This window comes from Accipiter gentilis, chromosome 2, assembly GCF_929443795.1.
Source record: "Accipiter gentilis chromosome 2, bAccGen1.1, whole genome shotgun sequence".
NCBI lineage: Eukaryota > Metazoa > Chordata > Aves > Accipitriformes > Accipitridae > Astur > Astur gentilis.
The window spans coordinates 32078260-32092574 of NC_064881.1; the positions used below are offsets into that span (position 1 = coordinate 32078260).

The 14315-nt window shown below is 41.9% G+C and overlaps 1 protein-coding gene across 3 annotated transcripts in view; it reads left to right on the forward strand.

The window, feature by feature from the left end:
- Nucleotides 1–11863, forward strand: part of GRHL2 (grainyhead like transcription factor 2) — a 68035-nt gene extending 56172 nt beyond the window's left edge. For all 3 annotated transcript variants that reach the window (XM_049822327.1, XM_049822345.1, XM_049822336.1), the window contains exons 14-16: nucleotides 2632–2717; nucleotides 8827–8891; nucleotides 10129–11863. In XM_049822327.1, the coding sequence (XP_049678284.1) occupies nucleotides 2632–2717; nucleotides 8827–8891; nucleotides 10129–10243 (266 nt within the window). In that variant the 3' untranslated portion in view covers nucleotides 10244–11863. The remainder of the gene's footprint in view (nucleotides 1–2631; nucleotides 2718–8826; nucleotides 8892–10128) is intronic.
- Nucleotides 11864–14315: the final 2452 nt, after the last annotated feature.

Here is a 14315-nt window from a genome sequence, read left to right on the forward strand (position 1 = left end):
AGAGAGCATAAGGGCAGGGATGAGACAGGGGCTTCTTAAGACATCACTGTCACCAGAAGTCATTTATGGAAAAGTGCCCTAGTGAATTAAAGCCAGGATTTTCACACCTGTCAGGGGAAAGAAAAAACCAACAACCCTCCATATGTTTACTAATCCTGGCTCTCTGTGTGTATAATAGCGATTCAAATTCCCAGTTATCCTTGTAATGGATCCTTCATTCAGCACAACGTTGCCTGACATGTCAAGCACAACAGAGAGATTTAAAGCCTAGCACTTGGATAGTATAATGTCCCCAACTTTAACTTTGGATGGAGTGATTTTTCCTCCTTTCGGATACGTTTGTAATTATTAAGGCTGGCAGAGGTCCAGATGTTTGAAAAGCCAGGAGCTACAGGACAGCCCTCTAGTCACAAGAAAAGAATTACTGAATTAATAAAAGCATTAGTACAGGTAAAATTAGCACTTTGAGTGAGTGCTTGCTCATACAAGTAAATATATCAAACTCAAAGTTTAACTACTGATGTGGCTTGGGTTTTTTTTTTTCTCTCTTATATTCTGATGGTTATTTAGGTTGTGACCCAAAGTTATCTCAGCTTCTAAGTCCTTTAAAATGACACTGTCAGGCAGGTCCCAAAGAATTACCAAAACGTAGGTGAAAAGGATGTGGCTCTGCGTGCTTGTGGTAGCAGTTTTGTGGCTCATACTTCTAAATTAAAGATGCAAAACCCCAGCATTGTCCTGCACATCTGGTTTGTAGACTGTCCTGGTTTCAGCTGGGATAGAGTTAATTGTCTTCCTAGTAGCTGGTACAGTGCTATGTTTTGAGTTCAGTATGCCAAAAATGTTGATAACACACTGATGTTTTCAGTTGTTGTTCAGTAATGTTTAGTCTAAAGTCAAGGATTTTTCAGCTTCTCAAGCCCAGCCAGCGAGAAGCTGGAGGGGCACAAGAAGCTGGGAGAGGACACAGCCAGGGCAGCTGACCCAAACTGGCCAAAGTGGTATTCCATACCATGTGAGGTCACATCTAGTATAGAAAGAGGGGGAAGCAGGGGTGGGGGGAATCGCCGCTCGGGGACTAACCGGATGTCAATCAGCGAGTGGTGAGCAATTGCCCTGCGCATCATTTGTACATTCCAATCCTTTTATTATTACTGTTATCATTATCATTATTAGTTTCTTCTTTTCTGTTCTATTAAACTGTTCTTATCTCAACCCACAAGTTTTACTACTTTTACCGATTTTCTCCCCCATCCCACTGGGGGGGGGGGGAGTGAGTGAGCGGCTGCGTGGTGCTTAGTCGCTGGCTGGGGCTAAACCACGACATAGACCAAGACAGGGGACTGATCTGCCCGTGTTTTAAATCTTTTTTTTCAATCATTTCAACACCTGGGCAAAGAATTCTCTGCAAATGGGCTTGAGTCCACCCTGCTACAGTCTTGACCTGAGAATTAGCTTCCAAACAATTGCTTCTGTATGAAAAATACCATCATCTCTGTTGATTCATCTGCAAGTCATCTGTTGAGTTAGCTGGTGAAGATATCTTTTGGACCACAAGGATTAGTAGTTTCGAAAGATATCTTTTTACCAGTAAAAAGAAAAAGATGATTACCAATGTAATTTGTCACACAGACATAAAATACATAACAGTGCATGTGTATTTGTACCTAACGTACAGCACTGCTATTTGAAAAGGCATTTTATTTAGGGAACAAAATAAATTGCGGAACATCTTATTTAACTTGCTATTTTATCAGAGTCGTGTGAGATTACACCTAAACCACTTCTCTACTGGGTTTTTTTTTCCACTTAGTAGCTGTCTCCTTTGCGTTTGCCATGTAGCAGCAAGTTTCCTGCTTTTACCTGTGCAAGTCAGAGAGGAGAGAGCAAGAGCTAAAGAGGGCAGGGCACTGCACCTGTGAACCACTAAGACCAGGCAGGATATCTGAGGGAGAAAGGAGATTTTCAGGAGTTCAAATGGCATTTGGGTACCTGAGCAGGGGTGGGCACTCAGGTAAATGCCTGCCTGCCAGCTCTGCTTTTGAATGTCTCCCCTCTGAAGTCTCAAATGACTTTGGATTCATTCTTTCCAGTGTTTATTTTCAGACTGGCCAGGCCCATTTGCAGTCATCTGCGTGGTAATGTCAGAGAACTATTTCTTTTCCTTTTTGTTGATTTTGCTCTCAAAGTCTCAGCTAAAGGCAAACCAGACTTGCCTCTACTGAATGTCTTTTCGCAGCCTTTTGTATGAAGCCATGAGGGGTGCAAGTGGAGACACAGGTTTAGGAAGACCTAGCTTGTGTGTTTTGTCCTGTGACCCAGGGACAGGGCCCCAGTGCTTTTTAGCATCTTTTATTTCAGTAAATGGAGGTTTAAATTCTTGAAGATACGGATTCCTCACATTAAATTAAATTTGCTGGGTTTAATTTGTATGTTTTCAAAGCAACTATGATGTGTCTTCCATGTTTAGATCGCTGACGATATGAGAGTACTTTTTTTTTAAAGTGCAAACCATCTTCAGCACTTCATTTTATCTGTCAGGGATTAATATTTGTTTTTCTACTCAGTGTGGGGTGTTTCATCTGTTCAGTTGACTGAACCTGCTCCAAGTTTGACTTTTTTCTGTTTCAGTGCTTTTGTATGTGAGGAAGGAGACAGATGAGGTGTTTGATGCTTTGATGCTGAAATCACCCACAGTAAAGGGGCTAATGGAAGCGGTAAGTATCTGATGTCTTCACATGGTTTGTCTTTCTTGGCAAGAAAATCTTGAGGCTTTCAATGTATTATTGAGATAAAACATAACATAAAGATGAAGTTATTCTCAAATACATTCAAAGCATTTCATAAAGGCTTTCTGGAGCACACCTCTGAAATATAGCATGTTCCAAATTCAGTACCATCAGCAGCTTGCTGGGATTAAATAGTGTCGCAGAGCTGATTTATTGGAGACCTGAACCTTGAGGAATGGTGGTAATTGACCAGTGTCAGGGAAGCAGAGTGGTGCAGGCTCCATCTTCTGAAATGCTTCTTTCTGAACTGACGATTCAGAGCCTGTTGAATCTTCTCCTCTAACGCCCATCAGTGAGTTCACAGCTATCTTTTAAAGAAGAGGCGCAAGGATGCACTGTTTCTGTGTGAATTTCATATGGCTTTTGTGCAATTGCTGTTCCAGCATATAAGAGGCAGTTGCTGAGCCAATGCAGACTAGTCATTTGTACCTTCTGTCTCAGATTCCTTCTCTAGCCCTTACTGCCAGAGTGAGCTACCTACCACCCTGCCTCTTTGCTGCTTCTTTAACTTGAGTTTTTGCTTGCTACCCATTAGCTGTGATCATGAGTGGCTATTTCTGCATTTAATCCTGTTTACAGAGCTGATGGCTAGTAGAAGTGTGAAATTTGGTGAGGGAAGAGTTAAGAAGCAACCACATGTCTCACTGCTTCCGTGGGGGGACTAATGTGAGATTGACATGTGGGATGCTGAGTTGATTTCCAGCCTTGGTTACATGTAAAAGAGAAGATGGGAATGGATGAAAGTGTCCCTAGAGAGCTCAGCTGAGTGCTAGAAGTGTGTATATTCATATTCTCATAAAACTGTCACAGTGTCTTCTTGCATGTACCAGACACTTCAAATGCAGTAAAGATTGAGTTATTTGGTCAATATTTGGCCAGCAGCAGAAGGCAAAAGAAGATTTGTGGGTTAGTGAAGTTGTTTAAAGTACCGATTCAGATCAAGGTATCTCTGAGGAGAGTCAGCTGCATTCTAAGGATGTCCTAACTGTGCTTGTGCTGATGCTGTTTGTTAGCTGCTCAGTTGTTAGGCAGAACACACATGTATAATAAAAGCCAGGCTTCACTTAAAGAGCCTGCAGTCTGATTCATGATAAGCTGTAACACGATCTCATCTTGTCTTTGTATGGAAGTTAAAAGTGTGTTATAGTCTGTGCCTCTCCATGCCTGTTTTCCAGCCACTGTGTAACATAAAAACAAAGCTGGTGCAGAAGCAAGAAGGGTTTCTGCATACCTTTCTCAGCACAGCTGCTGACTCAGTGGCATGTTTTCGGCACCAGAGAAATCTGATCTGTTGTAAAATGTCCCAGTTCACTGGAAGGAACACATTCAAAAAATTTTAATTCTCTTTGGTAGGATATTGGGGATAAATCAATGCCAAAAAGCTGTCAAACTGCATTTTCTTAAATACTCTCTCTACAGTCATTTTAGCAAATCATGTAATTTTGTAATTGTACTCATCCTAAATGCTCAATTCTAAACTCAGTACTAAGAACTTAGAAACAGGCTCTGAATATTATAGAGCCCCAGATCTGAAAGACAGTGCCAATGATCTTGAATCATACCCTCCTTCTCTGTTTATGGATTTTAATTTTTTTTTTTGTTAATCACTATTCCTGGTCTGTGGCTTTCTCCAAATTTTCCATGATTAATGATACTGTTTTCTCAGATACTATGTTTATTTTTTTCTCTTGTATACACCCATTCCAAATGAACAATTAGATTCCTTCTCAGATTTCTTTCTTCTGGCAAATATCTAGAGGTCTCAGGTTTCAGAGGTACAGTAGATCTCAGAAAGTGATGCAAATATTTGGTTTTTAAAGTGTTTGTTTAAGATGACTACAGTAGTCAGTCTTGATCAACAGAAAATAGTGAGACATTTGCCCATCACAAAACATCGCACATGTGGTGACTGACCAGCTCTAAATCCTGCTCTCAGCCTGATCCAAAGTCAGGTTAACCCTGTGGATCTCAGTAGGTACTCCAGTCTTACATTGTGCAGAATCACATATTTAATCAAATTACAGAGGGCAATCTAAATTGGGAAATTGAAGCATCTCCCTAAATTCTAAAATTAAAAGCTAATAGCTGAGCTCAATAGAGCTTGCTTAGACCAAAGTTTATTCAATACCTGTCTATGTATGTGTCCTTCCAGCCAATGTAGGGTAACAGACTGGACCATTCCATAGAAATAAGTCAGCAAAGATTTTTTTTCCCCACGTGCTTTGACAAGCCCAGATGTTACCCTTTCTCTCTTCCTGACTCCAGCGGAGGAAGCATTTCTGGTGGCTTGTGCAATCAGATATGTGCTACAGACAAACTTGCCATGCCAGGGAACTGCAGCCCAAAGGGAATGCAGACTGTTATTTCAGTGCCACTCTGAAGGCTGTCCCACTGGAAAGAATTTGCTGCTCAGAAGACTGAAAAATGGACAATGGAGATGATGAAGGAAAATATTGCTCCAAATAAAGATATATTTTAAAAATTTATTGTAGCCTGCTTGGGGTCAGGTGAGAAATTGTGTTGTTTTATAAGGAAGTTGGCAGTAGTGGTGTTCCCCCTGAGCTGGCAACAAATGTGTTTCAGAAGAGGGTGTGAAGTGAGATGCCCTAACAGATGCTAACTCTCTGCTTTCTCAGATTTTGCAGCAGGACTTAGCACATTTGCACTGGAGACCTGTTTTCTGTGTCTGTGAGGGGGAGGCTTTCCCATATCCCCATTTTGAGCCTTGCTTCCACAGCTCGCTGTTCAGCATAATTGGTTGAATCTTTAGGGGTTCCTGAGAAATGCGCTTATTCAGTCAGCTGGAAGTCTTTCGCAAAGCTCACTAATCCCTGCATGTTATATAAATCCTACACCTGTCATAGGCAGTGTGACAGGCAAGGCTTTCTCAACCCTATCTCTCATAGCTTCTGTAGGAAGTGGTGTCCCAGAGTCCCAAACCACTTTGAGCAATGTTTGGAATGCATGAATGTTAGGTATCCCAAATATCCTAGGGAAGTTTATGCTGGAATGTGCAGAATGCTGTATATTAGCTGCTGTTAAGCCTCCTTGGCACAGAAATGTTTCTCCCTGCATGTTTATTTGCATGGAGTCAGTGAAAAGTGTCTTCATGTACTGCTCTTTACAATATCACTAGGCTTCAGAGTTAACAACCCAGAGAGGAGGATACATAGTTTCCTTATGTTCACGCAGTTTTGACATTTTCTGCAGTTTCAGATTGCATTTTTTCTCTGATGCCTGTTACAAAGGATTTTTTCAACAATCTGATGAAATGGAGCCATTTTCATTATTGCTTTACATGAAAGCTTAAATGTAGGGGTACAACAAAACCACAGATAGAAAAGTTCAGCACCAGATTGCTTATCTGACATCATTCTATTCATGGTAAGCAAAGCTAGAGGGTAAGAAAGAATAAAAGGAGAACATGAAAGTTTCTCTGAGAGCTTCTCTGAGGCAGTCAAGATTTGCCCTCGCAGTGTGGCACCTGGGTACCCCGGAGGTGTCACCAGCCTCAGGTTAAGCAGCTGTCCTCCAGCACAGGATGAGGCATTGAAGGAAGGGAGACTTGGAAAGATGGTGGTAGACAGGGGTGGAGTGTGAGTGAGGAGCAAGGTGTGGGTACCCATACAAATGCTTCTGGCCAGAGGCAGGTGATTCCTTCTACTGGGGATCCTGCCCATGGATCCTCCCTTGGATTTATGTGCGTAGGCTAGGTCAGGCATTCACAAAGGCTAGGTGGGGCAGCGTGTCCTGTCTGTGATAGAGGGTAGCTGTAATAGATTAGGATATAGCACACAAGGCACACAAGGATATGGCAAAACCTGGGTTCGAATCACCCTTATTTGCCCTGTTTGGAGCAAAGACTTGAACTTGCTCCAGATAAGCTGAGTATGTTATGGAACTTCTTTGTAGGATGGGTTTCCACCCTGTGTATGTGGTTAGGTAGCTTTTCCATAGGCTACACAGAGCCTTTTGCATAGGCTACATAGAGCTCAGAGTGAAAAAGATTGGTTTTATAGTCTGATAGTGAGGATGCTTGTGTGAGATGCAAGACAAGCGGGGTGAAGCCCCTCTTCTCATAATTGTACAAAGCAGACCGTTCCCCACAGCAGGGAGAATGTGACTGTACAGCATGTGAGCTTGTGTAGCCTTGATGCTGAATTAGGTCTCTCCCAAGGCAGGTGAGAACATGGAACCATGACTACCATCGGTATCTCCAGCACCATATCCAACAGGGCAGTGAAACATGCTGGTGCAAGTAAAACTGAAATAGCAAATACAACCCACAATTTAATTTGTATTTTATTCTCTGCTAGGTGCAAAACTTAAGGAGTGGATGGGTCCAGTGTACCTTATCAGTTACTCCTTATTTACACCCTCTCCTTTCGGTTAGCCACAGATGTGATGTATGCTGTAGTCAGAGGAAATTGTTTGCAGTGTAAAAGAAGCTTTATAGTTCTTAAAAAACTCGGAGTTATGCTATACTTTTTAAGTACAAAATTGTATCTTAGGTAAGATGACAATTATACAAGTGTAGGTGATGTAGGCAAGTATAGGCTAATTCTCTGTCTTAGAGAATCCTGGCTTTTTGGACAGGAGCAGTGCTTGGGGTTCAACCTGTGGCTGTCTGAATCTGTCCTTGGTGCTGAGTTTATCCACTGTTCTCTTTCTTTTTTCTATTTCATGATAATTGCTTTAATTTGCTTCTCTGAAATACCACTTTTTCAGAATTATGTTGAGAATGCAAGCACAAAGAAAGGATTTTACAGTGACTGATGTTTGGCAGTCTTTAAACAGATTTTTAATTGTGCATTTCAGTTCTCTAATGCAGAAGATAAATAGTCAGCTATTTAGCTGCAACTTCATTTCACCTGGAAAGAGCAGGAAACTTACTTTGGTTGGCAGTAAAGTACCACAGGACATTAATCACTGACAAAAAGTCATTTTTTCCATAATTATTTTGCCTTTTGGGACAATCTTCTTCTAAAGTATGAGCTGTGAGACCTGTTCTCTCAAAGAAGAGTCATAATTTGGAAAAGAAACTCGGCTCAGATGGAGGGCTCAGGGACACCATCTCTACAAGCACACCACAGGCTCACTGCAGAATGGACGTCTAAAACAGTTACTAATATACTGCTGCAAAGCAATGCCAAAGCATCCCAGTAAAGTGCTTGTTAGTGTTGGTAATTCGTCAGCTAAGTAGTTCTTCCTTCGAAAGTTTTCCTATATTTTCTGCTTTTATCATTTGAGTAGCTGGCAAGAGGTTTATTTTAGAAGTCCTTTACCTTCTTAACACGCTTCTCTGCAGCATTTAATTATCTGTACACTCAGATGATGTTTTGTGAGCCAAATGGTGTTCTCAATTTGCCACCCTGGTAACTAGACTGAGTCACCTCCCCAACAATACAGAAGCTTCCTAATCCTGTGTGTAGCATGTTTGTAGCCCACCCACAATAAAAGATACCTTGAAGATACTTTTCAGACAAAAGAAGTACCATGGAGGGTCCTGTTAGCTTAATAAACCTTGAAGTGCCATTGAGAAATAGAAATGTGCGCTTTTTTTTGCTGATCCATCAATCCATTAGCTCCTGTTGTGTTTCCACTCATCTGCCTTCTGCCTGGTGGAAGAAGCCTTTGCTTCTATGAGCCCAGAAAATCAGAATAAGAAACAGCAGAAAGGCAGCTGATCAGATTGAAATTCCCTGGTAAAATCTGAAGCTGGGAAGGTGTTGACTCCTTGAGCAGAGCAATAGGAGATGCTGAGGCAGTTTTGATGACTCACACCCTATGAAAACTCCAAGTCTCCAAGTTTCTGGATGGAAAAGATTGTGTTTCTTTTGACCAAGATGTTTACGATCATTCCTCCCCAAGTCATCCTTAAATGAAGCTATGTTATGGTTGTGAGTGACTTTTCTGTATAGCTATCCTGTCAAAGTTTGCAGAGATAGTGTTTTAATGCCTTTTGTAAAATGAGAGGTGATAATTTTGTATTTCTCATTAGTCTTTGATGATATTTTTTTCCTTTTTATGATTTCAGATCTCTGAGAAATATGGCCTGCCAGCTGAAAAGATTGCAAAACTTTATAAGAAGAGCAAAAAGGGGTAAGTAAACTATCTAGGGGCTATTGCAGGATCCTTTAGAAGTACTCAGAGATCCCAAATATGCTTGGGGCCTCGTGCTGCTGGGCAGTATAAACACTTCCAGGGGATTATGCTTGAAATTTTTCATATGCTTGAAATCTTAATGTCTATGAAGACAGCAAGGAGTGGCACGGGAGGAAACGTGAATCTCCAGTCTGTGTCTGACCAGTATTCAGAGGCTTACTGTGAAGAAACAGTTGGTGTGTGGAAAATGTATTTGGGTAAAGCCCGTTTTGTAGACTGTATGCTTAATAACATCATAGAGTGCTAGCGTGGGAGAGGTGCAGCCTTTGCTGTGAATGCAGTGTGGTGTTTCCCTGCAGTGTTAGGAAGAAGTATGCCACTGTCCGAATCTGAAAGGCAGGCAGGCAATGTTTGCTGCAGGGGTTTCAGCTGAGTAAATTTAGACATGAGCATCACAGCTGCTATTTTAGAATAGCTAGGCTACTACTCCTTGCCATAAATCTAAATCTCTCCACTTCCACTTTCTTTTACTTCTAAATAATCACAATATGTAGTGATATAATTTTAAGTCAATCATTTATTTTCAGCTGTAACTCTAGCTTAGGGCATTGTTTTGTCTGGGGATTTCTTTAGCTTTTGAGAAGACAGGTGAAACTTCTCATGTTTTGCTTCTTTCTAACAAGTGATATGTTTGTTGGAAGAAACACTTTGCGGTAAAGAGTGAGGAAAACACTCATATACACTTCTAATAGTTGTTGTCAATATTGTCGCATCCAAGCTCAGTTCTAGGCCTGTGAGCTGTGTGCAAAGCACAAATTACACTGCTTCCCCATGTTAGCAACTTCCACCACAGAGGTGCAGCAGCTCACGCAGCGTGGCTGAGGAGTAGCATGGAGGTGTACCAGGGGGAGCCAACACCAGGCATGGGAAATGCAGCTGGGTCTGCCAGGGGTCTGGAGTGCAGTTCATCTTGTAGGCAGCTTAAGTGGGTTAACATCTCAGCACTGGCATGTCACTTACCTTAACTATTTTGGCAAGGAGCTGCCTCTAATCCAAAGATTATAAGGGATTGTTGGGCAGATCTTGATGATGATTCCCACTATTGTCCCTGTACTGGCATGTGCTGGAGTCTGTTTCTGCATTGTAGTGAAGTGAGCACATGCAGTGGAGTGCATGGCTTTTGCTTTACAGTGTCCTGGTACATAAAAATACTGGTTTTTGCCTTTGTCACCAGTATATTGGTAAACATGGATGACAACATTATTGAGCACTACTCCAATGAGGACACATTCATCCTGCACATGGAGAGCATGGTCGAAGGATTCAAGATCACACTGACAGAGATCTAGCCTCAGGCAGACCTTTTTCGTAAGGAACCACAGCATTTCATCCTTCTTGGAAAGCAGAAGATTCCCTGGGAACTTGACAGACATTGATCAGAGAAACTGTTACAAGACTGCTTTGAAAATAGTGTCCATTCTGCACGTGTGCACCCACTGCATATAGACTTGGGTTTGTCAAGCACAAGGCCACTCATGTTAACCTGGTCCCTTATTTATTGTTCCCCACTCTCTAGTGTATAAGCAGTTACCAGCCCCCAGATTTGTAACCAGATGACCCACTGTAAATGTGAAATGCAGCATTTTAATCCATACTTTAGTGTGGATAAGCTCATTCTAAAATGTGTTAAGGAACCATACTGGTCTAGTTTCAGAAATCTGGTGTAAATCACTTTACCAGTAGTTCTCTCCGTCATTGCTAAAAAAGTGGTGCAGTGCTAAAGATGGGGAAAGTGGCTGACAGAGTTCACTTGCTCAGACTGATTCATATCTCTCTATAGTGTATAGTCTTGCCAAATACCTCTGGTAGTTCTCAGCACGTAGCAATGAGGACTTGTAAGTAAGGCATTCAGCTACAAATGTCACTTGTAAGTAAATGGTAAAGAAACCATTTTAACCTTGTATATAATGTTTATAATATGCAATAATATATTTTAACTACTGTATGTGGGCATGTTTACTGCCACTATGTTTTTGTATGTATTGGGTTTAGGGTTTAACAGAATCTTTCCTAGAGGATTAGATTGTTGCAATCTGTTAAGGAGTGTGTACTGAGAAGCTGATAACTGCATCTGCACTCATATGCTCCACCCTTGCCCACATGTTTTATACTGAAATGTTGGAGCAAACCGTGCTACAGGGTCTGGAGTGCTCTAGCACAATGGGACCCACCGTAGGTGCCCAAGTCCCAGCTGTAGATACGCGAGTGTCCCATCCAGCTGTCACCAGATCCAAGAGGCACCATGTGTCTGCTGCCTGGTGTGCCTAGAGGTATGGATGGGACTTCTGCCTGGTCGTTGATGAAGTGGAGGCTCTCAAAGTGGGCTTTTCCCAAGCCTGTGGAGGGAAAGGAAAGGTGCTTTCTGCAGCAGCCAGCTCATTAAAGCATTCCTCTAGACTGTAAGAAACAGGACTTCAAGCTCTTCTTCTTAAGGGTACTTGCTCTTGTATCTCCAATGAATTATTCTGTTTTGATTCCTAGAACAGTTGGGTGAGGTATAAACCTGGGCTTGATGTAAATATTTTATTGAAACTGGAACAATTTTACGAGTGGCGATTAATTATCCCACAACTGAGGTGTGGAGATAGGTCTCTCTCACAAGGGCTGGATCTGAACCCAAGTTGAACTACAAGGTTATCCCATCAAATTCCACCCCTATCTCATTAATTCAGTGAAGAGAGAAAGTTGCAAGCTAAAATCATACCAGGAAAGGGCTTCAAGGCCTGAATGTCCCTAGTACATCCAAACCCAGCACTTCTTTCTCTCCTTTCCAGCTCCTCTGACTATTGTAGAAAGCTTCTCACTCAGTATACAATCCTGTGAGTTTCAGCTGCAAGCATTTTATTCTCTATGCACTGTATGTGGATCCTGTGCAACAGACAGAAATGTGGGTCCTTTCCTACAGGCAGCCTTTAGAGTTTCTTCCCCCCCCCCCCCCCCCCCCGTCAGAAATCTTTTTTTCATTTAATCACAGAGTCTTTTTTATTAAGGTGGTTAATGGTGTAAAGAAACACTGTAGGCTCATTCTGTAGTGTTTTGAGCTGTATGGACCTATTTACATTCAGGTAAAGTAGCTGGGATAGCTGACCAGTCTGATTCAGTCATGTTTTTGCATGAATTGTCCTGCAAGCTCTTGCACGCTTTCTTAACTTCATTAGCAATAGCATCCCATTAGAATCTGTACTTCAAATGGAAATGTTAGGTACCTGTCAAAGTTTTTGTGGGACCAGAACCTATAAAACGTTCAGGCTGTTAGTATCGGGGCTAACTTACTCGGAATCCACATATGTCTGCAAAGCAAAGTGTCTGTTCTGCCTTCTTCCCTCCCTCCCTTCCTCTTCCTTTGTCATGTGCTCTTTCTCCTTCTGATGCAGAGTTTTGTAGTAATTCCATTATCTTTTTATAAATATACTCCAGCAAAGATGCTCTTGCTACCTTGCTCAGGAGCAGACAGCCTGGGAATACAGGGGTTTTATGGTGGTTCAGTTTGTTTCTACTTGGCTCAGGCCCAGATAAAAAGTCCATGCTGACTTAGCCCAGATACTTTTTTTCTAAAGGAAAAGAGAGGACAGTTTTGGCAGGTGGCGTTAGGAACTGGGACCTAGGAACATAGGACTAGTGAACAGTGGTGTTAGTTCTTGAATTTCTCTGTTGTTGGATGGTGTTTAGGATCCTAAGGATATTAGCTGAGATCTCTCAGTTGGTCATGATGTCTGGGCAGAAGCTACAGGTAAAGCATATGAGTAAATGTATACAGGAGTTGAGCCCTCATTCTGCCCCCAACAAACTTGCCATCCCAGCTCTCTTACTTATAGGGAATGCCTGTAGTGCCTGAGGCTGGGCTGGGTTGGGATGTGCTGCATTAAGAGAGGGCAGTGAGAATTTGGGGTTCACTCAGAGAAGGACAGGGCTGTCCTGGCAGCACCAGCACTCAGGTTAATGGCACATTCTTGTCTTACATATGGGTGGAGATGAGCTGGGATCTGTTGGATGCTACAGCATCCTGTGCCAAGGAGCAGTGCAGGATCAGTGAGAAGTGCAGTGCTCCAGGGAATACTGGGGCTTAAGGAGCTATCTTTCCATTGCCATTTTAGGAGCTTTTGGTCAGGCACTGTCCAGAGAAGGAAAGTTGCTTCCAAGATTAACTGAAAGCTTTTCTAAATACATCTTAAAGTGTGCGAATTCCTGATACAAGAGAGCTCATATGCCTGCATTTAGTTCCTTCTTACAGTCTCAATTAAGGTAGCAGGGTTGAGGAAGATGAGTAGGATTTACCCTGATGGAAATACTATTTTAAAACAACAGCTAGAGCTAGTTAAGGATGATCTCCCTTAACTTTAGCTGCCAGGGTCTGAGGGCTTTGTTTCTCTGCTCCAGATGCAGATGCATCACAAGCACCTAAGACATTACAAAGACCACATCGCCCTGCACCCCTCAGTTGTAGTTACAGCATCAGCTGCTGGAGGAACACTGAACCTTGGATCCTGGTTCTGGCAAGCTACAAGCTCTCAGGGTTCACCTTGTTGGTCAAAAACAGGCTATCAAAGTGATGGAGAAGGGCCAGTACAAGTAATACAAACTTCTGAAGCAGTGCCCTGCCTCATGCCCTGCTTGATTCAAAGGTCTTGAGGCATACAAAGTGCTCACATGTATATTGTTTAAAATATACGTGTTGCTTTTGTTTAATGAAAAATATTGATTAATGCTGGATCTTCTGAATATTATGAGTTAAATGGAAGTAACTTTTTCCTACTGTTCAGCAGGGCACAGGGATATCTGCCTTGCCTCCTTTTGTCTCTTTGTGGCACTGTTGTGGTGGTTTATTTAAAGGAACAAAACTCTCATTTCCTTTCCTTCTGCAAGATAGCAGTCTTGAATGTTAACTAGTGCAGCCTGAAGGGTGGCTTGCTGCTCAACTCCTTTTCCCTATGAAGAATTAGAGCAGTGCATTGTCTGTAGATGTTGTGTTTTGAAAGACTCTGGTAGAGATGTGCAAAAGAATAGTCTTCTAAGCTTAGTTTTTGGTTCCCGCTACAGATTTGGCACTATGTCTGTCCATTAGATGTTTTATTATGAAAATCCCAAATCTAAAATTTTAGTTACTTTCTACAGTCAGGTGCTGCTATCCCCAAAATAAAGTGCATCCTTTCAGTGAAGCTTTGTTGATGTACAGTGATACCCCCATTGAGACATTTTGGAGGATTTTTACCACTGAATTTAAACTACAAAGAAAATAACTTTTTTTTTTTTCCTATGCATCCTCTCTCATGAAGTTTTTGGTCAATGGAATTCAGAGATCAAGTGTCTTTCTTGTATATTTTCCTCTTTCAGTCTATGGATTGTTTAAATGTTGTAAATTAA